At 41.9% G+C, this 27,125-nt stretch overlaps 1 protein-coding gene across 3 annotated transcripts in view; it reads right to left on the bottom strand.

The window, feature by feature from the left end:
* The window catches only part of RNASEH2B (ribonuclease H2 subunit B), a gene marked incomplete at its 3' end in the record, with an annotated part of 82,304 nt that overhangs the window by 12,099 nt on the left and 43,080 nt on the right, over positions 1 to 27,125 (bottom strand). The window contains exons 6-10 of one of the 3 annotated variants that reach the window (XM_079721867.1): positions 26,271 to 26,344; positions 24,566 to 24,671; positions 21,867 to 21,948; positions 20,458 to 20,500; positions 1,167 to 1,247 (exon numbers count right to left, since the gene is read on the bottom strand). In XM_079721867.1, coding sequence (XP_079577993.1) covers positions 1,167 to 1,247; positions 20,458 to 20,500; positions 21,867 to 21,948; positions 24,566 to 24,671; positions 26,271 to 26,344 — 386 coding nt within the window. The remainder of the gene's footprint in view (positions 1 to 1,166; positions 1,248 to 20,457; positions 20,501 to 21,866; positions 21,949 to 24,565; positions 24,672 to 26,270; positions 26,345 to 27,125) is intronic. The other 2 variants (XM_079721866.1, XM_079721868.1) reach the window with 2 other exon arrangements.

Genomic DNA, 27,125 nt, shown 5'->3' with positions numbered 1-27,125 from the left:
TAGCTCAAAAGTCAAATGAAAAGCCTAAACAAACTGGAAAATTATCTGTACCCTATATGTCATGAAAAGTGTTAACAGCCTGAATTTAGAATGAGCTCTTACAAATCAACAAGAAAAACATTACTATTCCAATATAAAAACAGGCAAGAAACATGAACTGACAATTTGCAAAAATGCAGATAGGCAATAAGCATTTGGAAAAACAACCTTTCTACCTAAAGTAGCCTACTTAGGCAAATTTTTCAAGAATAAAAATAATACTTGATGTTGTCAAGAATGTGAGATGAACACTCATCAGCAATAATGGCTGGGAGTACAAATTTCTGCCACATTTTGGGAAAGCATTTTAGCTATATATATGTATATCAGTAATCATGGAAAGAGTTCATGGTTTCTAAGCCTTTATTCTTAGTTTTAAATTGTGTCTAATGAAGTAGTCAGAGATGCAGCCTATAAATGAGAAGGTTTATCACTTCATTAAAACAAAAACAAAAAAGCAGAAGTAACCTATGTGTCCAAAAATAGGAGAATGATTAAATAGACTATATTCCCTGTGGTGAAATAAAATAACACATGACTAAATATCACGAAACTGTTAATACTTTTTCAAAGAAAGCTTAATGACATGAACATTTTCACAACATAGAGCTAAATGAAAAAGGCAGAACTCCAAACTATATATGTATGTATATATATATGCCAAATTTAAAAGCTATGTATGTATAATATTTATGATGATGTATAGGATAAATCAGTCAGAAATGTTATGAAAATACTTGCTGGGGTGGTTGCTGAATTATGGAGTTGTTACTAATTGTTGTCATCATCGTAATTTCTGGGAAGCGACTGGGCCGTAGAGTCGACAAACAATTACCTTTGGAGCCCCCTCCTCTGCCCCGCCCTATCCCTCTGAATATATTGCCAAGTTTAGGCACACTCTTGCTAACAACTATACTGCCTTTCTTTATCTGTAAAGTCTTCTTTGCTTGACACTTTCATGATCATTCACAATTTCGAATTAATTCTTAAGTCACGGAAATGCAAGTTAATTAATTCTTCATGGTTAAAACGATAAAATCACAATCAAGCATGCAACCGTTCCTCGAAGTCCCCGTGCAGCATCCGCCACAGAATTCAAGAGTATGCTGCTGCACCCAGACACATACCTTTACAGTCTTCAAATCTTTAGTGTTAAACTTAGTGTAATCTTCTTTTGCTTCTACGGGCTCATCTGATAACTTTACTCTCTGCAATGTTAGAGCAGTGAAGTGTCAAACGTCACCTTGACACTTACATCAGTCCATTAAAAGAAAAACCCAACATGTGCAATTTGGACCAATAGCGAGGCCAAATGGAGCAGCAGACCCTGCAGAGGGCTTATTTTTTACAAGTCCCTTCACTTTTTGCCAATTATCTAGGAACTAAGCCAGACGTCCCTTCTGAGAAGCAGCCTTGGTCATGGGGAGATATGAGCAGGCAAGCCCATGACCCAGCCCTTAGGCTGTCTAGCAGTATGATCACATAATGTATGTACCAGGGACAGGGGGCATCGAGGTGAGTGCTGACTTCCAGGACAGTCTAAGGCGGGGGTGGTGAATGCAGGCACAGAAGGCAAAGAAGAGAATATCCTTTAAGATGGCCAGGGGTCCAGCCAGAACCCTGACTTCATTCACCTGCAGGGCTGGTGTAATGTCCATTTAGGAATACAGGAACAGCATTCTGACTATCACCATCTTTGTATAGCTTTATGTTCTTACCTCCTTTCAATTCAATTATCTCATTTTATCCACATAAGAACAACCTTGCAAAGCAAGCAGCCAGCAGAAGGAAGCACAGAGGTTAAGTGAACAGCTTAAGGTCACCTAGCAGAGGACTTGAGGTGAGATCTCAACTATGGTACAAGTGCTCCTTCCATTGGACCCAATGCAATTAAGTCAACCTTTACTTCATGATTTCACCTTTCACATGAGCATTTTGCACCAATCAATGAATGTGAGAACCTTGTCAAGAGCTAGACTGTGGCCATATGTTCATGTTACAGTAGGAATCTGACACATTTATTATGTAAAAGGCACATAGCAGGGCAGGTAAGTCTTGACGTTTAACATGGAGAACTGACTGCACAGGGATCACAACTTGGACTTTTACAGATTTTCAAGCTCTCTGTGGAGACGCTGGGTTGACAAGACCCTACATGGACCCACCCTAGAAAATGCAGATTTGTTCCCAGCTTCGATCTTCACACCCAGCTTTCACTACACAAAAAACTGTAGAGTCGGTACTAAAAGATGCCACAGCCCATGTACAATACAAGTGGGTAAAATGACACATCTTGAAATTCTTCACCAGCACACTGTTGAATACGTTGGGAAAAAAAACATTAACTGTAACATCTACTTAAATTTCTGTTATTTAAAAGACTGAATCACTACAGATTTGGGGGAATGTTTCAGAAGAAATAGAAAAGTGGCTCAGAAAGACAGTAACAAAGGGTCTGACTAAATGGGTACAGTTCTGGAAAAAAAGGCAGACAGAAAAGTACAGAGGAACTAATGTTAAGATTGGTCTTATTCTTACAAATGATTTGCAAAGAAGGCACTTAGGAACATCTCCAAATCCACTGATTGCATTCAGCTCTGCTAGCTGACAGTGATAAACTCAAAAGATGGAAGGGGGTGAGAATTGGAAGCCGGGCCTCAACATAGTCAAACATAATAGTAATAAAATAATGCAAAACATATTAAGAATGAGAGGCTCCATGCTACGGATTACAACACAGATGCAAAGATACCTAACAGTCACTGGAACGCTATTTCCTGCAAACAATCAACTATATTTCTGTAAAAATCAATCAAATCCTAGACACAGATGGGAAACCTAGCAGCAGACATTATCCTACACTTGTTTAAACTATGGTACATCATCCAGTGCAGTTTGCAATGTACACACCGGAGCCCCAGGAAGACACAATAGAGCAGGAAACCTCAGAAAGCAACTAAAATAATCTAGGAGGTGAAGTTGAGATGTAGGAGAAATGAAATGCCAAGATCTAAATCTGGGCTTAGCCAAATACCGCTCAGGGGCCAAGTCCAGCTGGCTGTCTGTTTTTATAAATGAAGTTTTACTGGAATACAGCCATACCGATTGGCTTATGAATTGTCTGTGGCTGTCTTCGAGTGGCTAGAGGGTAGGTTCTTGTTTTTTTTTGCAGAAAGAATTCAGAGCTGAGACTGAGAGGCCAAGTAAGCAAAGGATTTATTGAGTGACAGTACAAACTCAGGAGGGAGCACAGGCAGGCTCAGGTGAGCAGCAGTGAGTCCTTTCGGCAAGCTGGTTATACCGGGTATGAAAATGAATGGGCGGAATATTCATCAAGGAGGGAGGGGTTTGGGGGGTAATTTCCTGGTTTTCATCCCAGGTCCACCTTCCCGAGAGGAGGGGGAGTTTCTGTCCTTATTTGGCTTTGCTCGGATCTGTCATGGTGCCGGTGCATGATGGGTACTGCTCTGGTTGCAATGCTAATTCTACTGTAATGAGGGCATAATGAGCAAAAGGTTACATTCTGACCAGGAGGTTCCTGCCTTTCTTTGTTTGCCTCTAGGACCCTTGTCTTCACAAGATATATGGTCTCCTGTCAGCCCGGAGGTTCCCGCTTTCCTGTGTTTGCCCCTAGAACCCCTGTCATTGCAAGATGTATTCTGATCTCCTGTCACATGACCTGTGCCTCCCTCCTCTGCTCATGTCTGACTAACTGCCTGCTCTAATGTCTCCCCCCTCAAGGAGTCTGGACCCTTAAAATCTTTTAAGGGTCAAAGGGTCGATGGTCCGTCTTCTGTAGCTGCTTCAAGCTGAGCAGGGGCATTGTCCCTACCAGTGGGGTCCAGATCACCTTGCTCCCTGTCGGAGATAGGAGGTCTCAGGGTCATGTACAGTGGCAGAGATGGAGAGTGGGGAGTAGAAGGAGGCTGCAGCCCTGTCCAGGGGATGTTGATGGCCCCCATCTTCATGCAGGATGGGTTGAAATCCCTGGCATACCATCATCTGTAGGTGACACTGTTGTGACCTGAAGAAACAGACTTCACAAACAGGAGATTAAAAAGGCAGGATCCCCCAATTAGCAAAAATATTATTGCAGTCAGAGGTCCAAGCAGGGGTAGGAACCAGGTCACGTTTGGTGATACCCCTCTGACTGCAGTCCATGTGGAGCTGGCACTGGGGTTACCCTTTCCACAAGTGTGTAGCCATTGGGCCTGTTCATGTCTCTTTTGGATATCTTCTTCCACCTGGCCAGTGGTGTTGATGTAGGTGCAGCACATTTTTTTGATTACTGCACATACCCCTCTCCGTTCAGCTAGCAGAGAGTCCAGGGCCAGTCTATTATCCATCACCACACTTGCTAGGAAATAAAGGGGGGATCCCCCATGGTCCTGGCCAGAGGAGATAGAATATCTGGCAGGTTACAAAGCATTGCCTCAAGGTAGGCAAAGCCGCCCATGGGGCCACCAAACAACAGCTGCTACAGTTTCTGCCAGGATGAGGCCCATCAGCCTCTTATTTCAGGAGTGGCAGATATTATGGATGGTTACACCTAGGTTCATCTGATTACTCAGTTGGCCTAGTGTGCACTGTCCCACAAGCAGGGCATTATCTATCCAAGGAAAGGCCACAGCCAATCCTGGGGAGGAGAAGGAGAGCTGAGGTTGTTCTGAGAAGGCAGCTGGTTTATGTTCAGGCCGCAGAGGGACAGGCGTCTGGGGCAGTGCATGCCTGGCGCACTTCTGAGGAGCTGAGCCATTCCTGTACGTGGTTTGCCCAAGAGGGTGTACCCACGTGGCTTGAGGAGAGAGGCCACCGTTATAAGAGGGGTCGTGAGGTGTGGGGACTTTTCTGTAGGCCTCAGGAGGGCCATATTGTAAATGCTGGACAACTGGCGTTTTCCCTCCCTCTTCCACTGGCCACTAGGGGCAGGGGCAGCAACACAGGCTAGACTCATTGCACTTGAGAATGAGCACTTGGTATTGGTTAGAAATATTAATGTGAGGGGTGAGATCCAAGCATGGACGCTGCGTTAGTGATGGGATATGAACTTCAAGAGAGATGGGGTGAGTTTCTTGGCTAGGGCCGGCAAAACCTGATTTCCAGACTCTGAAATCACCTTTAGGACTTATCCTGATTAATTAGGAACTTAGTGACCTCACTGGTTTCAGTGTCCACCAAAATATCTGAGGGTAAAAAGGGCCTACCATTAGTCATATCAAAGGGGCTGAGCCTTAGCTTGCCTGAGCCTGCCTGTGTTCCCTCCTGAGAGTTTACTATCTCTCAATAAATCCTCGCTTTGCTTACTTGGCCTCTTGTGACTCGTCTCTGAATTCATTCTGTGAGGAAACAAGAACCTACCTCTGGCAACATCTGTGGTAAGCCAGCCAGGAGAATTATTTGGAGGTCAAATATCCCTCCTCCTTTCCCTGGCAAGTCTTAGCCTCTCATCTCACTTGTGCTTGAGAGCCACTGCCTGACTTCTTGTCATTACTCTCCCTTTCGCTCCCTTTGCCTGTCACCTTTTGGACCTGCTTGCTGCAATATACATGGGCATGGGTCAAGCATATATAAGACACCAGGGTGCTTGCCACCACAAGACTCCTGCCGTGTAAGGATATGTGGGTCATGGAAGGGACTAGAGAGAAGATAGGTCTGTCCACCCACCTTTAAACAACTTCCATGCAACGTTTTTAGGCACACAAGCTTAAAACATAACACCCTCCCTTTCCTGTGGCTATCCCCACAGGATTATTTTAGGTCCACTTATGTCTGACTATCTTTGTCTCTGTGTCTGTCTCTATCTTGCTCTTATTTTCGTGTCTTACTTCCTTGGAAATGGGGGGAAGAAATTTGTCAGGTGTTTTCCAACCTAGCTGCTAGATCCTACATATTTCACTATTGCATATGCATAGGGTATGTCAAGAAAAGTTTCCAGCCATTTTCACAGGCAGCCAGGGACACGGACCGTTTGATTAACTGTGATCAGGTTCAACTTGGAGGAAATATAAAATGCAGCCTTACTTGGACTGTAAATGAAAGGAAATTAAGACTTTCCTAGATAACAGAAAGGAGGCTTGGACACAGTCCTACATACCACCTCCCTTAGTGGCCAGTGCCTGTTTTCAGATCCTGACCACCCTTTTAGAGAAAGGGGACTGGGACCTAAATAGCTTCTGGAACTATGAAGACGTCTGTTCCAGGGGAATACACCCTGGAACACATGGATTACTCAATGGTCAGAGAATCTATAGAGAAACCTTCAGGAAGGTCGTTCATCCTGGGTACCAGAGATGTCAGGATAGGACACAGGCCCCAGGACTCTGGGGCTGGCAGAGTTGCCATGTGGCAGGGCCACCACCCTGACATTGGCCAAAGTTGACAAGGCTAGGTGAACAGGGATGCCTGTAGCCAGTCCTGACAGAGGGAACCCCTAAAGGGACATCCTAATCGTAGTGCTCCTCTCTTTCACAGGAGCCCTCTCTCCCTGAAGGATCGATGGGAAGCATCTCCTCCATCCCCTCAGGGTGCATTCTAAGTCACTGGGACAAGTTTTCTCTAGATTTTTTTAAACAGGAAAAGCTCATCTTCTTCTGTAATACAGCCTGGCTCCAGTATAAACTTGAGGATGATGAGATCTGGCCAGAAAATGGAAGCCTCAACTATAATACCATCCTACAGTTAGAAGTTTTTTGCAAAAGGCATGGAAAACGCACAGAGATTCCTTATGTTCAGGCCTTCATGGCCCTAAGAGAGAACCTGGAGCTATGCAAATCCTGTGTTAGGGAACCTTGCAGGTTGGGACCTGTTCAGACTATTAAAAAACCCCCTCTGGTAGTATCTCTGAAGGAAAATAAGTCTCGGACAGAAGACCCAAGTCCTCTTTCGCCATCTTCAGCCCCTCCAGCACCATATAAGCCTCTTTATCCTTCCATAACAGAAGTGCAGCCAGAGCTCCTTTGCCTCCTCTAAGAAGTAACAGGCAGACCTCAGGGAATAACCAGAGTCTGCACCCCCTTTCTTTGTCTGACCTCAACCAGTGCTGCACTCACTTACACCGATTCTCAGAGGATCCTAGCCAGTTCACTGAAGAATTCCAGGGACTAATGCTTTCCTACGACCTTACTTGGAAGGACCTGAATGTTGCCATTTCCCACTGCTGCACCCGTGAGGAAAAGACCCGTATTTGGGTGCATGCTCAAGCATATGCTGATGGATTATACATCGTCCAAGCCAATTATTACCCTGTGGGCATGACAGCAGTGCCACTGATTGATCCCAATTGGGACTATGAACCAGGCCAACCTAGTATCCCTAGAAGAGACCACATGATCCTTTGCCTCACTGAAGGGATGAGACGGTGCATAACTAAACCTGTCAAATATGATGAGGTTAAAGAGATTGCTCAAGGTCAGGACAAAAATCCAGCCCTATTTCGGGCCTGGTTGGTAGATTCCCTATAAAAATGTGGACCCAGGTGCTTTTGAGGGACGCATTGTGCTTGCAACTTACTTCATTTACCATTCGGCCCCCGACATCCACAGGAAGCTGCAAAAGCTTGCCTTGGGTCCCCAAACCCCTCTCAACCTTCTTATGGATACGGCCTTCAGTGTCTTTAACAATACAGACCAGAGATAGCCTCATCCACCAGAGGGCAGACAGCAGAAGCAAGAACAACAGTCCTGCAGCCTGTGGAACAAAAACCACATTCACAGAAAGATAGACAAGATGAAAAGGCAGAGGGCTATGTACCAGATGAAGTAACAAGATAAAACCCCAGAAAAACAACTAAATGAAGTAGAGATAGGCAACCTTCCAGAAAAAGAATTCAGAACAGTGATAGTGAAGATGATCCAGGACCTCGGAAAAAGAATGGAGGCAAAGATCGACAAGATGCAAGAAATGTTTAACAAAGACCTAGAAGAATTAAAGAACAATCAAACAGAGATGAACAATACAATAATTGAAATGAAAACTACACTAGAAGGAATCAATAGCAGAATAACTGAGGCAGAAGAACGGATAAGTGACCTGGAAGACAGAACGGTGGAATTCACTGCCATGGAACAGAATAAAGAAAAAAGAATGAAAAGAAATGAAGACAGCCTAAGAGACCTCTGGGACAACATCAAATGCAACAACATTCGCATTATAGGGGTCCCAGAAGGAGAAGAGAGAGAGAAAGGACCAGAGAAAATATTTGAAGAGATTATAGTCGAAAACTTCCCTAACATGGGAAAGGAAATAGCTACCCAAGTCCAGGAAGCGCAGCAGGCCCCATACAGGATAAACCCAAGGAGAAACATGCCGAGACACATAGTAATCAAATTGGCAAAAATTAAAGACAAAGAAAATTTATTGAAAGCAGCAAGGGAAAAACGACAACATACAAGGGAACTCCCATAAGGTTAACGGCTGATTTCTCAGCAGAAACTCTACAAGCCAGAAGGGAGTGGCATGATATACTTAAAGTGATGAAAGGGAAGAACGTACAACCAAGATTACTCTACTCAGCAAGGATCTCATCCAGATTGGAAGGAGAAATCAAAAGCTTTACAGACAAGCAAAAGCTAAGAGAATTCAGCACCACCAAACCAGCTCTACAACAAATGCTAAAGGAACTTCTTTAAGTGGGAAACACAAGAGAAGAAAAGCACCTACAAAAACAAACCCAAAACAATTAAGAAAATGGTCATAGGAACATACATATCGATAATTACCTTAAATGTGAATGGATTAAATGCTCCAACCAAAACAGAGGCTTGCTGATTGGATACAAAAACAAGACCCATATATATGCTGTCTACAAGAGACCCACTTCAGACCTAGGGACACATACACACTGAAAGTGAGGGGATGGAAAAAGATATTCCACGCAAATGGCAATCAAAAGAAAGCTGGAGTAGCTATACTCATATCAGATAAAATAGATTTTAAAATAAAGGATGTTACAAGAGACAAGGAAGAACACTACATAATGATCAAGGGATCAATCCAAGAAGAAGATATAACAATTACAAATATATATGCACCCAACACAGGAGCACCTTAATACATAAGGCAACTGCTAACAGCTATGAAAGAGGAAATTGACAGTAACACAATAATAGTGGGGAACTTTAACACCTCACTTAAACCAATGAAAAATCCATCCAAAATGAAAATAAATAAGGAAACAGAAGCTTTAAAGGACACAATAGACCAGATAGATTTAATTGATATTTATAGGACATTCCACCCCAAAACAGCAGATTACACTTTCTTCTCAAGTGCACATGGAACATTCTCCAGGATCGATCACATCTTGGGTCACAAATCAAGCCTCAGTAAATTTAAGAAAACTGAAATCATATCAAGCATCTTTTCTGACCACAACGCTATGAGATTAGAAATGCATTACAGGAAAAAAATGTAAAAAACACAAATACATGGAGGCTAAACAATACATTACTAAATAACCAAGAGATCACTGAAGAAATCAAAGAGGGGATCAAAAAATACCTAGAGACAAATGACAATGAAAACACGATGATCCAAAACCTATGGGATGCAGCAAAAGCAGTTCTAAGAGGGAAGTTTATAGCTATACAAGCCTACCTCAAGAAACAAGAAAAAATTCAAATAAACAATCTAACCTTACACCTAAAGGAACTAGAAAAAGAAGAAAAAACAAAACCCAAAATTAGCAGAAGGAAATAAATCATAAAGATCAGAGCAGAAAGAAATGAAATAGAAACAAAGAAAACAATAGCAAACATCAATAAAACTAAAAGCTGGTTCTTTGAGAAGATAAACAAAATTGATAAACCATTAGCCAGACTCATCAAGAAAAAGAGGGAGAGGACTCAAATCAATAAAATTAGAAATGAAAAAGGAGAAGTTACAACAGACATGGCAGAAATACAAAGCATCGTTAAGAGACTACTACAAGCAACTCTATGCCAATAAAATGGACAACCTGGAAGAAATGGACAAATTCTTAGAAAGGTATAACCTTCCAAGACTGAACCAGGAAGAAATAGAAAATATGAACAGACCAATCACAAGTAATGAAATTGAAAGTGTGATTAAAAATCTTCCAACAAACAAAAGTCCAGGACCAGATGGCTTCACAGGTGAATTCTATCAAACATTTAGAGAAGAGCTAACACCCATCCTTCTCAAACTCTTCCAAAAACTTGCAGAGGAAGGAACACTTCCAAACTCATTCTATGAGGCCATCATCACCCTGATACCAAAACCAGACAAAGATACTACAAAAATAGAAAATTACAGACCAATATCACTGATGAATATAGATGCAGAAATCCTCAATAAAATACTAGCAAACGGAATCCAACAACACATTAAAAGGATCATACACCATGATCAAGTGGGATTTATCCCATGGATGCCAGGATTCTTCAATATATGCAAATCAATCAATGTGATACACCATATTAACAAACTGAAGAATAAAAACCATATGATCATCTCAATAGATGCAGAAAAAGCTTTTGACAAAATGCAACACCCATTTAGGATAAAAACTCTCCAGAAAGTGGGCATAAAGTGGGCATACCTCAACATAATAAAGGCCATATATGACAAACCCACAGCAAACATCATTCTCAATGGTGAAAAACTGAAAGCATTTCCTCTAAGATCAGGAACAAGACAAGGATGTCCACTCTCACCACTATTATTCAACATAGTTTTGGAAGTCCTAGCCATGGCAATCAGAGAAGGAAAAGAAATAAAAGGAATACAAATTGGAAAAGAAGAAGTAAAACTGTCACTGTTTGCAGAAGACATGATACTATACATACAGAATCCTAGAAATGCCACCAGAAAACTACTAGAGCTAATTGATGAAGTTGGTAAAGTTGCAGGATACAAAATTAGTGTACAGAAATCTCTTGCATTCCTATACACTAATGATGAAAAATCTGAAAGAGAAATTAAGGAAACACTCCCATTTACCACTGCAACACAAAGAATAAAGTATCTAGGAATAAACCTACCTAGGGAGACAAAAGACCTGTATGCAGAAAACTATAAGACACTGATGAAAGAAATTAAATATGATACAAACAGATGGATACCATGTTCTTGGATTGGAAGAATCAACATTGTGCAAATGACTATACTACCCAAAGCAACCTACAGATTCAATGTAATCCCTATCAAATTACCAATGGCATTTTTTACGGAAGTAGAACAAAAAATCTTAAAATTTGTATGGAGACACAAAAGACCCTGAAGAGCCAAAGCAGTCTTGAGGGAAAAAAATGTAGCTGGAGGAATCAGACTCCCTGACTCCAGACTATACTACAAAGCTACAGTAATCAAGACAATATGGTACTGGCACAAAAACAGAAACATAGATCAATGGAAGAAGCCCAGAGATAAACCCACGCACCTATGGTCAACTAATCTATGACAAAGGAAAGCAAGGATATACAATGGAGAAAAGACAGTCTCTTCAATAAGTTGTGCTGGGAAAACTGGACAGCTACATGTAGAAGAATGAAATTAGAACACTCCCTAACACCGTACACAAAAATAAACTCAAAATGGATTAAAGACCTAAATGTAAGACCAGACACTATAAAACTCTTAGAGGAAAACATAGGAAGAACACTCTTTGACATAAATCACAGCAAGATCTTTTTTGATTCACCTCCTAGAGTAATGGAAGTAAAAACAAAAATAAACAAATGGGACCTAATGAAACTTAAAAGCTTTTGCACAGCAAAGGAAACCATAAACAAGACGAAAAGACAACCCTCAGAGTAGGAGAAAGTATTTGCAAACGAATCAACGGACAAAAGATTAATCTCCAAAATATATAAACAGATCATGCAGCTCAATATTAAAGAAACAAACAACCCAATCCAAAAATGGGCAGAAGACCTAAATAGACATTTCTCCAAAGAAGACATACAGATGGCCAAGAAGCACATGAAAAGCTGCTCAACATCACTAATTGCTATAGAAATGCAAATCAAAAGTACAATGAGGTATCACCTCACACCAGTTAGAATGGGCATCATCAGAAAATCTACAAACAACAAATGCTGGAGAGGGTGTGGAGAAAAGGGAATCCTCTTGCACTGTTGGTGGGAATGTAAACTGATACAGCCACTATGGAGAACAGTATGGAGGTTCCTTAAAAAACTAAAAATAGAATTACCGTATGATCCAGCAATCCCACTACTGCGCATATACCCAGAGAAAACCATAATCCAAAAAGACACATGCACCTCAATGTTCATTGCAGCACTATTTACAATAGCCAGGTCATGGAAGCAACCTAAATGCTCATCGACAGATGAATGGATAAAGAAGTTGTGGTACATATATTCAATGGAATATAACTCAGCCATAAAAAGGAATGAAATTGAGTCATTTGTTGAGACATGGATGGATCTAGAGACTGTCATACAGAGTGAAGTAAGTCAGAAAGAGAAAAACAAATATCGTATATTAACGTATGTACGTGGAACCTAGAAAAATGGTACAGATGAACCAGTTTGCGGGGCAGAAGTTAAGACACAGATGTAGAGAACAAACATATGGACACCAAGGGGGGAAAACCGTGGGGTGGTGGTGTGCTGAATTGGGTGATTGGGATTGACATGTATACACTGATGTGTATAAAACTGATGACTAATAAGAACCTGCTGTATAAAAAAATAAATAAATAAAAAATTTTAATAAATAAATAAATAAATAAATAAATAAATAAATAAATAAATAAATAATAGAGACCAGGCTGAGGAAGAAAGGAAGAAACAGTGTGACTTGAGAAGGGCCCATCGGCAAGCCAAGATTCTGGCAGCCATTATGGCAGGACCTAACCCACCTCCTGGTCACCCCAAAGGTTCTTCCAGAAGGCTCCACCAGGTAAAGGAGCCTGTTTTAGCCGTGGGAGCCCCAAAGACTGGAGCAAGGAATGCCCAGGAAATAGGTCCCAGCCTCTACCCAAGATGCCATGCCCGCTCTGTAAGAAGATGGGTCACTGGAGCAGGGAAATTCCCCCTTGCCAGTCATGTCAGTGGTTGATTGATGAGACCTGGGACCTCCCAAGGCTCCTGTGAAGACAGTCATAATCACAAGGAAGGAACCATGGGTGACCACTGACGTGGCAGGTAAACTTGTCCAGTTTCCAGTGGACAGAGAAGCCACTTACTCTGTTCTGACTTCTCACGCTGGGCCTCTTGCCCCTGAAACTTGCTGTATCATTGGGGTAGAAGGTAGGTTAAAGCTGAAACTTCTCACCACTCCTCTACTGTGCACCTGGGGAAAGACCCTTATAACTTACAAGTTTCTTGTCATGCTTGAATGCCCTAGCCCATTATTGGGAAGGGACTTTCTTTCAGCCTTGGGGGCAACTTTTACTCTCCCTGAAAACCAAAACCAAGGCCTATTTTTGGCTGGACTATGCATTATACAAGGCATGGACAGTCCGGCCCCTAATATTTCCCCAGAAATTGAAAAACTTACAGATCCACAGGTCTGGGAATCGGAATCAATCCCAGGACGGGCAAAATTTGCCACTCCTTAAAAACCACCTTTTAAAGGAGGCTAATATCTTCCCTTCCAGGTGTCGGTACCCCATAAAACCAGAGGCTCGACAAGGACTCAAGCCCCAGATCTCAAAATTCATCAAATGTGGGCCTTTGGTATCAGGCCCGTCTCCTTGTAATGCTCCAATCCCACCTATCCTCAAACCAAATGGGGACTATAGAGTGGTCCAAGATCCTCAAATCATAAATGAAGCTATGATTCCTCTCCATCTGACTGTTCCCAATCCATACGCGATCCTTACTCAGACCCCGAAGGACACAGCATGGTTTATAGTCCTTGATCTTAAAGATGCCTTCTTCTGTATACCTGTTCACTCTGATTCCCAATACCTTTTTACCTTTGAATGGACTGATCCAGACACCAATATGACCCAACAATATACCTGGACTGTCCTTCCCGAGGGATTCTGGGACAGACCACACCTGTTTGGCAACGCCCTAGCAAAGGAACTTAAGGAACTTACATTAGAGATGTGGGCATTATTACACTATGTAAATGACCTCCTTATTTTCAGCCCCTCGGAGGAAGCCTCAGACCAAAACACTGTACAGGCCCTCAGTTTCCTGGGCTCGGGGTAAAAGGTACCCCGAGCCCAAATCTCCTCCCACAGAGTCACCTACACGGGACGTGTTGTGGTCTAAGCCCGGGAAAGTGGCCCCTTACGACCCGGCGTGAGGAGGCAGTCCTCCACTGACAGCCACCACACACAAAGAGACAGCTCAGAACCTTCTTAGGGATGCCTGGATTTTGAAGGATTTGGATCCCTGGGTTTGGTCTCATGGCAAAGCCATTATATGAGGCCTTCAAGGGACTAGACACAGAACCTGTAGATTGGATGGGCAACTTACAAAGAGCATTTGATCAGATGAAGACTGTCGTGACGAGTGCCCCAGCCCTAGGGATCCCAGATCTAAACAAGCCCTTTACTCTGTTTACCTCAGAAAAACAGGGAATAGCCCTGGGAATTCTCACCCAAAAGGTGGGACCAATCCCATGGTCGGCGGCATATCTCTCCAAGCAATTGGACCCAGTGGCCTCGGGATGTGTCTGAGAGCTGTAGCGGCCACAGCCCTGCTAACTGAAGAGGCCACAAAACTCACCATGAGGCTTCCCTGGTGGCGCAGTTGTTGAGAGTCCACCTGCCGATGCAGGGGGCGTGGGTTTGTACCCCGGTCCGGGAAGATCCCACATGCCGCGGAGCGGCTGGGCCTGTGGGCCGTGGTCGCTGGGCCTGCGCGTCTGGAGCCTGTGCTCCGCAGCGGGAGAGGCCGCAGCAGTGAGAGGCCTGCGTACCGCAAAAAAACCAAAAACAAAAACAAAAAACTCACCATGGGTCAACCCCTTAGAGGTATTGACGCCACACTCGATACAGGGAATATCAGAAATTAAGGGACACCAATGGCTGACTGGAGGTCCTGTCACAAAATATGATGCCCTCCTTCTTAACTCTCCTGAAGTGACCTTTAAGGTATGTCAGACCCTAAATCCAGCCAGCCTTATACCAATAGAAAGCCCAGAGGAATTACCTCATTCTTGCACTGAGACCATCGAACAGGTGTACTCTAGTAGACCTGACCTTAGGGACCAGCCTCTCGATGACCCTGAAGCTGTCTGGTTTACTGATGGAAGTAGCTATATATAAGACAGCGTCCAGAAGGCAGGGTACGCCATAGTAGATCTACGTAAGATCACAGAAGTTGGTGTCCTGCCACCTCAAATCTCAGCACAAAAAGCCGAGCTTATAGTTCTAGCTCAAGCTCTCAGGCTAGGAAGCGACAAGAGGATCAATATCTATAGCGATTCTAAGTATGTATTTTTTGGTGTTACATGCATATGCTGCCATTTGGAAGCACAGAGGACCCCTAACTGCATGGGATTCCCCAATCCAGCACTGCCAGGAGCTCTTAGAACTCCCAGAGGCAATACAAGACTCCAAGGAGGTGGCAGTTACTCACTGCAAGGGACATCAGAAAGGAAACTCAGACATAACAAAAGGAAACAACCTGGCAAAGAGTGTAGTTCTTGTAAAACCCTTTACCTGGGCTGCCTTGCTCCCCCAGGTACCAACCCGCAACCCGCTTTCGTCACCTCAGTACACAATCAAGGAAATACAGTGGGCTAGAACTAGGGGATACCAAAAAGGCCCTGATGGCCGGTGGATTAAGGAAAAACAATACTACTGCCCAGAGCATTACAGTGGAAATTCTTTTAATCACTCCATGACTCCTCTCATTTGGGAAGGGATGCTTTGATGAACCTGGTAGAGAAAGTCTTCTCTGGAATGGGCCTTTCTAGACTATCCTAGAGGTCATAGGGCCTGTAATATATGACACCATAGTAAGCCGGGGGGAAACTAAGGCATCCACTTCTCCAGCCCATCCAAAGAAGAGGAATCTATCCAGGTAGGACTGGCAAACAGTCTTTACCCAGATGCCATCCTCCCAGGGGTATAAAAACCTTCTGGTCTTTATTGACACTTATACTAGATGGGTGGAAGCCTTTCCAACAAGGAAGGACCAAGACAGCTCAGAAAGTACTAAAGGCATTACTAAAGGAAATAATTCCTTGGTTCAGACTGTCATGATTTTTACAAAGTGATAACAGTCCCTCTTTTATGGCTAGGGTTACCCAACAAATCTCTAGTGGCCTAGGCATCTGCTATCACCTCCATGCTGCCTGGAGGCCTCAGTCATCGGGAAGGTGTAAAGGGCAAATCACACTTTAAAAAGAACCCTGGCTAAACTTTGTCAAGAGACGTCGGAACCTTGGCCCATAGCCCTCCTGAGAATCAGGGTGGCACCTAAAACGGGGCTAAGGCTCAGGCCCCTTTGAAATGACTGATGGTAGGCCCTTTTTACCTTCAGATATTTTGGTGGACACTGACACCAATGAGCTCACTAAGTAACTGATTAATCTGGGGCAAGTCCAAAGGGCAATTTCAGAATCCGGAAATCAGATTTTACCCGCCCCAGCCAAGAACCTGACCCCATTCAGGTCCAGCCAGGAGATTTTGCCTCCTAAAAACATGGAGAGAAGGGTCCCCCTCTGAACAATTAGTACTCAAGTGGAAGGGGCCTTACCAGGTCCTTCTCAGCACTCCTACTGTAGTGAAAGTATGGGGAATCACTAGTTGGGTGCACCTTTCTAGAATCAAACCTACCCCTCCCCTGAGTCTTCAGAGGACACAGAGGATCTTGGACGGCCAGAAGAGTTCGATGGTTGAGTGAACCTCTTCAAGACCGGAAACTGTTATTTAACAAGGACAAAGAAACTTCACAAATTCAAGGCTGAAAACCCACAGTCACTGTTTGCCTTTTGCCTCCTGTTACCCCAGTCCACCCACAAATTAACCAATATATTCTGGTGGATATGGATGCTTATTACCTTCCTCTCGGTCCTTCTTACTCTCATTATCCTTTGTGGGTGCCGCCTTGGTGAAGCACCTATACCCGTGGGGGCTCTGCTCAGTCCATGCTGGGTTCAAAAAGGACTGTTCACTTTTAGCTCACCTCCGCCACCATGAGGTCATTATTCACCCTAACCTTTCTCTCCTGCTCTTGGGTGTCCACACTAGGGAAATGGGAATTTAATGCAATAGTAAATCTCTCAAGAATTGCAGCCCATGGAGAAAATCTATTCCGGTGCTGGATCTGTCATCCCCACCCTCAGAGTGACACGTACGGATGAAAAGTATTACATTTTATGCCTAAGAATGACAATCTCACACCCACCCTGGTCAACGGTTCTGCTAAACCTGTCCCTCTTGAAGTTCATATCCCGTCCCTAACGCAGCGTCCATGCTTGGATCTCACCCTTCACATTAATATTTCTAACCAATACCAAGTGCTCATTCTCAAGTGCAATGAGTCTAGCCTGTGTTGCTGCCCCTGCCCCTAGTGGCCAGTGGAAGAGGGAGGGAAAACGCCAGTTGTCCAGCATTTACAATATGGCCCTCCTGAGGCCTACAGAAAAGTCCCCACACCCCACGACCCCTCTTGTAACGGTGGCCTCTCTCCTCAAGCCACGTGGGTACACCCTCTTGGGCAAACCACGTACAGGAATGGCTCAGCTCCTCAGAAGTGCGCCAGGCATGCACTGCCCCAGACGCCTGTCCCTCTGCGGCCTGAACATAAACCAGCTGCCTTCTCAGAACAACCTCAGCTCTCCTTCTCCTCCCCAGGATTGGCTGTGGCCTTTCCTTGGATAGATAATGCCCTGCTTGTGGGACAGTGCACACTAGGCCAACTGAGTAATCAGATGAACCTAGGTGTAACCATCCATAATATCTGCCACTCCTGAAATAAGAGGCTGATGGGCCTCATCCCAGCAGGAACTGGAGCAGCTGTTGTTTGGTGGCCCCATGGGCGGCTTTGCCTACCTTGAGGCAATGCTTTGTAACCTGCCAGATATTCTATCTCCTCTGGCCAGGACCATGGGGGATCCCCCCTTTATTTCCTAGCAAGTGTGGTGATGGATAATAGACTGGCCCTGGACTCTCTGCTAGCTGAACGGAGAGGGGTATGTGCAGTAATCAAAAAAATGTGCTGCACCTACATCAACACCACTGGCCAGGTGGAAGAAGATATCCAAAAGAGACATGAACAGGCCCAATGGCTACACACTTGTGGAAAGGGTAACCCCAGTGCCAGCTCCACATGGACTGCAGTCAGAGGGGTATTACCAAACGTGACCTGGTTCCTACCCCTGCTTGGACCTCTGATTGCAATAGTATTTTTGCTGATTTGGGGCCCCTGCCTTTCTAATCTCCTGTTTGTGAAGTCTGTTTCTTCAGGTCACAACAGTGTCACCTACAGATGATGGTATGCCAGTGATATCAACCCATCCTGCATGAAGATGGGGGCCATCAACATCCCCTGGACAGGGCTGCAGCCTCCTTCTACTCCCCACTCTCCATCTCTGCCACTGTACATGACCCTGAGACCTCCTATCTCCGACAGGGAGCAAGGTGATCTGGACCCCACTGGTAGGGACAATGCCCCTGCTCAGCTTGAAGCAGCTACAGAAGACGGACCATCGACCCTTTGACCCTTAAAAGATTTTAAGGGTCCAGACTCCTCGAGGGGGGAGATGTTAGAGCAGGCAGCTAGACAGACATGAGCAGAGGAGGGAGGCACAGGTCATGTGACAGGAGACCAGAATACATCTTGCAATGACAGGGGTTCTAGGGGCAAACACAGAAAAGCGGGAACCTCCGGGCTGACAGGAGACCATATATCTTGTGAAGACAAGGGTCCTAGAGGCAAACAAAGAAAGGCATGAACCTCCTGGTCAGAATGTAACCTTTTGCTCATTATGCCCTCATTACAGTAGAATTAGCATTGCAACCAGAGCAGTACCCATCATGCACCGGCACCATGACAGATCCGAGCAAAGCCAAATAAGGACAGAAACTCCCCCTCCTCTCGGGAAGGTGGACCTGGTATGAAAATCAGGAAATTACCCCCCAAACCCCTCCCTCCTTGATGAATATTCTGCCCAATCACTTTCACACCCCGTATAACCAGCTTGTCGAAAGGAACTCACTGCTGCTCACCTGAGCCTGCCTGCGCCCCCTTCTGAGTTTGTACTGTCACTCAATAAATCCTTTGCTTACTTGGCCTCTCAGTCTCAGCTCTGAATTCTTTCTACAAAAAAATAAGAACCTAACCTCCAGCAACAGTATCAAAGGCTAAAACCTTCAAGTATAGGTTTTGATCCATTCATGAATGATCTCTATGTTACTAAGGAAGACAGATATTTGGGAGAAAGAAATATGCTTCGCTTGTGGAGGGAGAGAAATAAGAAAAAAAAAATACACCTGTCCTCTTAGTTAGAGCAAGACAACCATATCTATATCCCCTGGTGCTGTTGTCAGAGGCTCACTACTGGACTGGAAGAAATGTGGGTGTGACCTAGAATAACTGTACATCTTACACCAACTGACTTCCTCCAGTACTATTCTTCCAGAGAGGAAAAGATGAACCTCCTTGGGCAGTTTGCTGGAAAAGGCCCACAACTAACACTGATGCACTTTAAATTTTATGTCCTTTTCTAAAAGTCAAAGTAATGAATGTTTTTAGAGCCATGACCACCTTCAAACAGGAATGATTAAAAAAAAATATCCTGAGCATGTTGGTCACCTCGAAGGCAGGGAAAAGGGAAAGTTGTTTAACACCCACTTTACATTCATTTGCAAGGCACTCATTACTCTTCTGGCAGGAGAATGACCTCACTGACAAGCTGTTGCATGTGTTTACTTCCCTGTGTCTGAGCAGCGCTCACTGGTGTGCGATCACGCCTGGACTTCGGGATGCTACTCTTTGCTCTCAGGTGTGGTTTATAGCTGGCTTCTCTACTCCCTGTATCTGGGAGACAAACCTAGGCCATAGCCCACAGTGCAGAGGAGCTGTGGGTGGCAGTTTGAGAACATCTGGAAGGGGAAAGGTTTTCCACTGATAGCTTCTCTGTGTTGCAAAAATCACGCTCTATGTGCCTTTGTGCCCATGACAATTATATTTGGCAAAATGAGTTTTAGCTATGGAGTATTCCTGGTGATTAATAAAGTTAATTACAGGATCTAGCTCACTCAAGAAGACTTCATTTTAATTATACTTCTTTAATATTTTGACATAGGTATCCAGCTAAAATCAACTGTTTGATTTTCACAGCACTTTATTTATCATTCACGTAAAAGCCACAGAAATAGAAATACTGATGGAGAGCCCAGTATAATCTTTATTCCGCATAAGGTGAATGAGTATGTTTTAAAATATACTAAACAAAATTTATGTGGCAAAAGTATAATATTTTTCTAAGTCCTCCAAAGATAGCTTAGTCACAGCTTCTTACCTTTGATGGAGGGTCTGGCACTGAAGCTGGAGGTTCTGGAAGCCTGAGGAGTAAAAAATAAAAATCACAGTCATGGTTTTCCATAGACAAGCAAACAGAAAACCTGGGCCAACTTCAGACTTAGTAAGTCCTACTTTCATCTAGTAGTTTCACCTCCATATATCTTAATGCTCAACCACCTCAGTGGAAAGACTGAACTTTCTCTAAGTGAATAAATGTTCATTTGCCTCCTTAATTCTAAGTATTGGAATTGTCTGAGCTAAAAAACAAAATGAGAAGTCATTTGCTGAAATGGACTTGCTTTTCTTTAGCCTCTAAAAATCTGCATTTTGGTACTGTATTTTTTCATCATAAATGATGAATCTAGAATATATATAAAAGTGAAAATTATTTTAACTGTTGACAAAAAGTCATACAAACTTTACTTTTCTTCTATTAAAGTTTAATTGACATATCTTTCTCCTCAAGTCTTTAACCAAAACTTAAAAATTTCAGCAGTAAAGAATATAAAAAAGTAATGGAATACAAAGACATAAGGTCTCTAACAAGATAAGCAGGTACAAAGAAATCCAGGAAAATATTAAACAGAAGGATATGTTTATCAATTCAAAGCAGGCTTTCAACATACTATATTACTATACTACAGAAACCAGTATCTACTAAATGTTTTTTTAAAGTAGGACCTAAAATGCAATTTGCTAAAAACAGCAACTGTATCTATTAAAAAGTCATCTTATATTCATGTATCAGAGGAAAAAACTATTATAAGAATTAAGAAAGGCTATTAAATCACCACACACATGAAATCTGAACAACAGTTGCTAAAATACAGAAAATAAACATTTTTGTCAGCCTAAGATAAAGTCTTTCTATTTTATTAAAGACCATTATGAAGGAAGGAACACAAAGCAAGTCATTCTCAAACCCTTCTTCCCCCTGAAAGACACAGATTGTGTTTCATTCTTCATTGAGTTCCAAGTGTTACGCATAATAAAAATACTCAGTGAACATCTAATGATAATAAAAATGGTACAAAACCTTTAAATGTAACTTTCAAAAATATTATATTCTGCCATCTGCTCTTTCCTTCCCACAAACCAAATTAGTTAAGTCTGGCTGGGGATAAAATTTTAACACAGTTCACCCTCTAATATCAAAACAACTGATAACGCCAATCTTAACACTCAGGGGTTCCTACAACTACAAATGGTTCCTACAAACCATTAAACCAGTTTGTTCCAATCAAAAAACTATCCATTAAAAATCACCTCCAAATCATACAGTCTATGACATAACTCAAGAATAATCTCTTATCAGAAAAAGTGATATAAGCCACAAAGAAACCCTATTTCTTGGAAACCAAGAAGCACAACTATGCTTAATTATGACTAAAGCTGAACCATACTTACTTTAAATATTTAGATAAGTCATCACTTAATTCTTTAGGGATGTAATCAGATATCAGGCCATGGGCATAACGAATATAATCCTCTGAAAGAAATAGAATGGAGAACGAAAAAAAAAAATTAGTAATAATTATGGCAGTTTCACAGTCAAATTGACCAGAGTTCAAATTCTGTCACTGTCTGGCCTTAGAGAGTCACTTAAGCTTTTTTTGTGAAACGGGGATGCTCATATCTATCTATCACAGTAGTGGGGTAATCTGATGGATGGATATGTAGGATGATATCAAAGATATGATGAGATAATCAAGCACAATACAGTAGATGCCCACTAAATAACAGGTAAAAACTCAGGGTTCTTTTCTTAGCTGAGGCCCTTGAATACAAATAAAGTTCAAAAATCAGATGTGGGCTTCCCTGGTGGCACAGTGGTTGAGAGTCCACCTGCCGATGCAGGGGACACGGGTTCGTGCCCCGGTCCGGGAAGATCCCACATGCTGCGGAGTGGCTGGGCCCGTGAGCCATGGCCGCTGAGCCTGCGCGTCCGGAGCCTGTGCTCTGCAATGGGAGAGGCCACAACAGTGAGAGGCCCGCATACCGCAAAAAAAAACCCCCAAAAAACCAGATGTAACAATATGAAATATTCATGTCTTTTTAAAAGACTAATCTTTTCTAGGTCTGTTTCAATATGAAATAAATCTAATTATTGAACAGTAAATGAGTATGCTCATTTAAGAGAAATAATACATGATATGTCTCTATTAAGTACTTGCTTTATAAGAGTCCTGAATGTTATATATACTCCCAAACTAATAAAATGCCTTAAAAAATAGAAAAAACAAAACTCAGCAGAGAGTATAATCATTACTTCTAAAGCATTTGGATTCTCAGTACTAAAATGAAACTCTGGTATCAATTAAATACAGAACATAAGAGAAAATCTGTTTTAAAGCTCTGTTCCTTAATTCAGTATTTTTTGTAGAATACTAGGGGATAATCAAACTTAGTAGATGGGATAATCACAAGGGGATATAAACTACCAAAAGCAATATCCCAGGTTTGTTGCTGGGATATTCATTTTCTTCTTTTCTTCCTTTCTCTTCTACCTTCAACGTTAGGATAACAATTTGCCTCAGTATTAGAAAATGACTGCTGCCTGGTCCACCTCATCTCAAAAAGTCTTCAGTAAGACATTTTCACTGCCAGCACAGAACTGAAAGTTATCACTGGACCCTTCTTAAAATATACTCATGGTTCTGAGTTAGTAATTATCTAATGAGTCATGAATAGACAAAGAAAGTTATTTTAAGAAAGCCAATATATCATCTGTTTGCTTCTTCTGGTAGCATATCAAGCTAAAGATCTAAAAAAGGAAAGAATGTAGAGTATAAAGCTTACTTTATGGCTGGGGAACTAAACGGTCATATAGCCAAGCCCAGACTCATATTTAGAGATTGGTACAAACACTGGCCTCAGAGCAGAAGGCCTGGCCTGCTAGCTAGGATGGGTAACCTTGAGTAAGTCATCTGCTTCTCTAAGACCACAGTTTTTCATTTTTAAAATGAGAAGATCTGTCTAAATAACCTCTAACACCCCTTCTCCTACTTTAACAAAAATCTATGGTTTTATCGATCGATCCATCCATCCATCAATCCATGCATCTGTCTATCTGTCCAGCCACTTGACTCAGTCCCTTCTCTTCTTTTGTTAAAGCCAATCAAAGACACTGATAGCTGGTAAACTCAGATGTCAAGGGCAAGTCTACCACTCCCAGAATGGCAGGAGCCAGCTATTATCCATATGTACAACGTACTGTAAGGTGGATTTCTGTGAGTCAAAGATTCCCTGAATTACCAACAGGCCACCGTTCCTAGTTCTTTTTTTTTTTTTTTAATGATGAAACTCTGATGTTTGGGAGTTGTATACTAGAACGGGGAACACTGAATTGGACCTTAAGGTCAGAATAATGTCTGTTCTACCATTTCAGAAAGTTAATTGTATTAGATAGTTGTTTTTATTCAACTACACATATAAAAATAAGAGGATACTACACTGTAAAAAAGCAAAAAATTTACCTTAATAACCTAAAAGAAAAAATTGCCAATTGAATAAAGTTTCATCTAAAATCAAAATATTGAGACCTACAGTAGGACCTATGCTTCTTGAGAGTAAGATGCAAACAGATACAGCTCATTGGAAATCCTTGTGCCACACGAACAGTACAACAAAAAGGTTATGAGTGTGGGCTTAAGAGTCAGGCAAGTTCCATTAGTAGCTCAGCTCTACCCATTTACTAGCTGTGTGACTTTGGACACAGCCTCAGGACTCTCACTGTAAAATGAGACTTAGATGGAGTGTCAGATGGGCTAATGTGTGCACACTGGCAGCTGAGTAAAAGGCTTGGCACACAACACACCCTCAGTAAATGATAGCCAGGGTTGTTAGGGCTGTTATTACTGTTAGCGCAAAATATATATTTCTTGAATGAATGATTTAAGTATCAATTAGTGAAAAAAGTGAACTACAGCAGAAATACTACTTGGTTCTGAAATAAAATGCACACCTGCCACAAGGTCTATGAGAACACATCGGCAAGAATGTGAAGCTTCTGAGACATTAAGATTTTAAAATTATAAGACTGGCATTTACTCCGGTCAGCAACTTACTCCAGACAAAAATAATTTCTGATGAAATGATTTACTTACCTTCCTTGTCACTGGAAACCGGGTCACCAGAGAAAAATGCAGTAGACTGTACCCGGGCACCGACATTTACATTATTGGTTTTTAACGCTGCCATAGTCTGATTAACCTATGAAATAACCAAAAGGGTATTTTCAACTAACTTTAGAAACCCCATGACTTTCCAGACAGTCCTCAATCCAGTTAAGATCCAGGAAGAAGTAGTTGAGGACCTAGAAATACCTTCACCAGATATCACAAGATGAGAAGAAAGGTGAAGGGTAGTGACATCACTACGGGATGAGCTCAGTACGTGGACTTCCTAAGGCCTACACAATATGAGAGCACTGACTCTGGAGGGAGGCTGCTTGGGTTTGCTCTGTGACCATGGGCTATTTACTTAACCTCTCTGTGCCTCTATCTATGAGAGGGGGATAAAGATAGTACCTATCTCATAGTACTGTTGTGAGGATTAAATGAGTTAATGTATGTTAAGCTCTTAGTACAGAACATGGCACAAAGCTTATATGTAATGATTTTCTAAATAGAATAAATAATATACATTTCTCACTTCCTAGGAATTTAAGAAAGGAAACACAATCAATAAACATAAACCTCACTTTGCTATTTCGTGTCATTATCATTTGCTAAGAGCAAAAACAAAATGCCAAGTTTCTGCTCAGTACTTATCAGTCTTCACCTACACAGAATTCTACTAATGCAAATACTACTTACCATTAAAGCAAATGAAAAGTGAAACATGGGTACTTTTCAAATCTTTTCACCACTCTGTACATGAGAACCTGATTAATTTGGCAAGGTTCATTTCTATGTTCCCAAGTTCCCAATGTGCTCAGTAACATGATATTACAAACATGTTTTTCACATACAAGACAGAAGAGAATCTTAGGAATCAGTACTAGAACTGGTATCCACTGAACTTACAAAAACTTTGTCATCCATAGATCTGGTCTGGCGAGATTCTTTATCACGGTGAAAGTATGCAATATCCTTAGACCAGTAGTTTTTTTGTTTTTTCCTTTACTATACCCATAATAAGAAATACACAGCAACCCAATACCCCAAAACATATATAAGTACGTTCCATACAGTCATACTTAATACTTGCCCATACTCTGTGCTATCTTTTAATACATCCTATCCTATTCTATTCCATTCCATTCCAAGAGAAATTCTGATTGTGATCCACTAAATCGATTTGAAAAACACTGCCCAAGACCTTATATTAGGTCTAATTCTTAGGATCACTAAGTTACAGGGTTTGCCTGGAAGATGACCCCTCTTCAGCATCCAGACACTAAGCCTGAATCCCATCTGCCTGGTCCCCTGTGGGTCACGTGTGAGCAATGTCGACCTCTGAGACGCCTATAGGACTGACAGCATCAAGTGCACGTAGCCCTGGTATTACCTGGCTTGAAAGACTCAAGTCTACACCAACAAATAGCAAGAACTTCTTCATTCGCTGGTGAGGACCACAGGGAAATAGGGGATGCAGGTCAAAGGAACACATCAAGCTAAAAAAAATACATGAATTAGGGAGATTGAAAAGCCAAAGATTCTTCTCCCACTTGGAGGTCTTTGTACAGCTTCTCTCTTGTAGTTGGATGCTCAAGATGGTCTTTGGGGTCAGGCTTACTACCTTCTCTAAATATGTTTAAAAAGGAGCATTAAACTCTTTCTGCCACAAGGCATTGGAGAGGTACTGTACCTTTTTTTCCAGCCATTTTAATGTCTTCTCTTTGCTGTACTTGTAATATTTCTTCTTGTCTATTTCTGGATTAAATTAAAAGAAAAAAAAAGACAGTGCAGTGGATTAAACAAAAAATAAACTCGTAAGTTTATATCATATACAAGATAACAGTTTAAAAATATTTCAGGGAATTCCCTGTCAGTCCAGTGGTTAGGACTCTGCTTTTACTGCAAGGCCCTGGGTTCAATCTCTAGTTGGTGAACTAAGGTCCCATAAGCCGTGAGACGTGGTCAAAAAAAAAAAAATATTCCCTAATATTTTACACTTTTGAAAAACTCAATTTATAACCCTGGGAGCATACTTGAGACATTAAAAAAAATCCCTAAACAGAACTGGGATACCTCAGATCTCAACCAACTATTAATATTAAATGAGTGGGAATTTAAGAAAATTATCAAATTATACAAACTGTTCTTATCACAAGGAGAAATTTTTTTCTCTTCTTTTTATTGTATCTATACAAGATGGTGGATGTTAACTAAATCTACGGATAGTCATTTCAAAATACATGTAAATCAAACCATTATTTTGTACAACTTAAACCTACACAGTGATATATGTCAATTATTTCTCAATAAAACTGAAAACAATTCTACAGATAAATCTGGAGGAAAGGTAATTTTTTAACTGAAGTATAACTGACATACAATGTCATATTAAGTTTCAGGTGTAGTGATTTGATATTTATACACATTCTGAAATGGTCACCACAATAAATCTAGTCATCGTCTCAAAAGGCAATTTTTAAAACTCAGCAAATTAACATACCGAGCAATCTTAATTTTTCTGAATAATTTTAAGCTCACCTCAATG

This window comes from Hyperoodon ampullatus (genome assembly GCF_949752795.1).
Source record: "Hyperoodon ampullatus genome assembly, chromosome: 16".
In the NCBI taxonomy this organism is placed as follows: Eukaryota; Metazoa; Chordata; class Mammalia; order Artiodactyla; family Ziphiidae; genus Hyperoodon; species Hyperoodon ampullatus.
The sequence above is the reverse complement of the archived record's forward strand: the minus strand, read 5'-3'. Positions and strand labels throughout refer to the sequence as shown.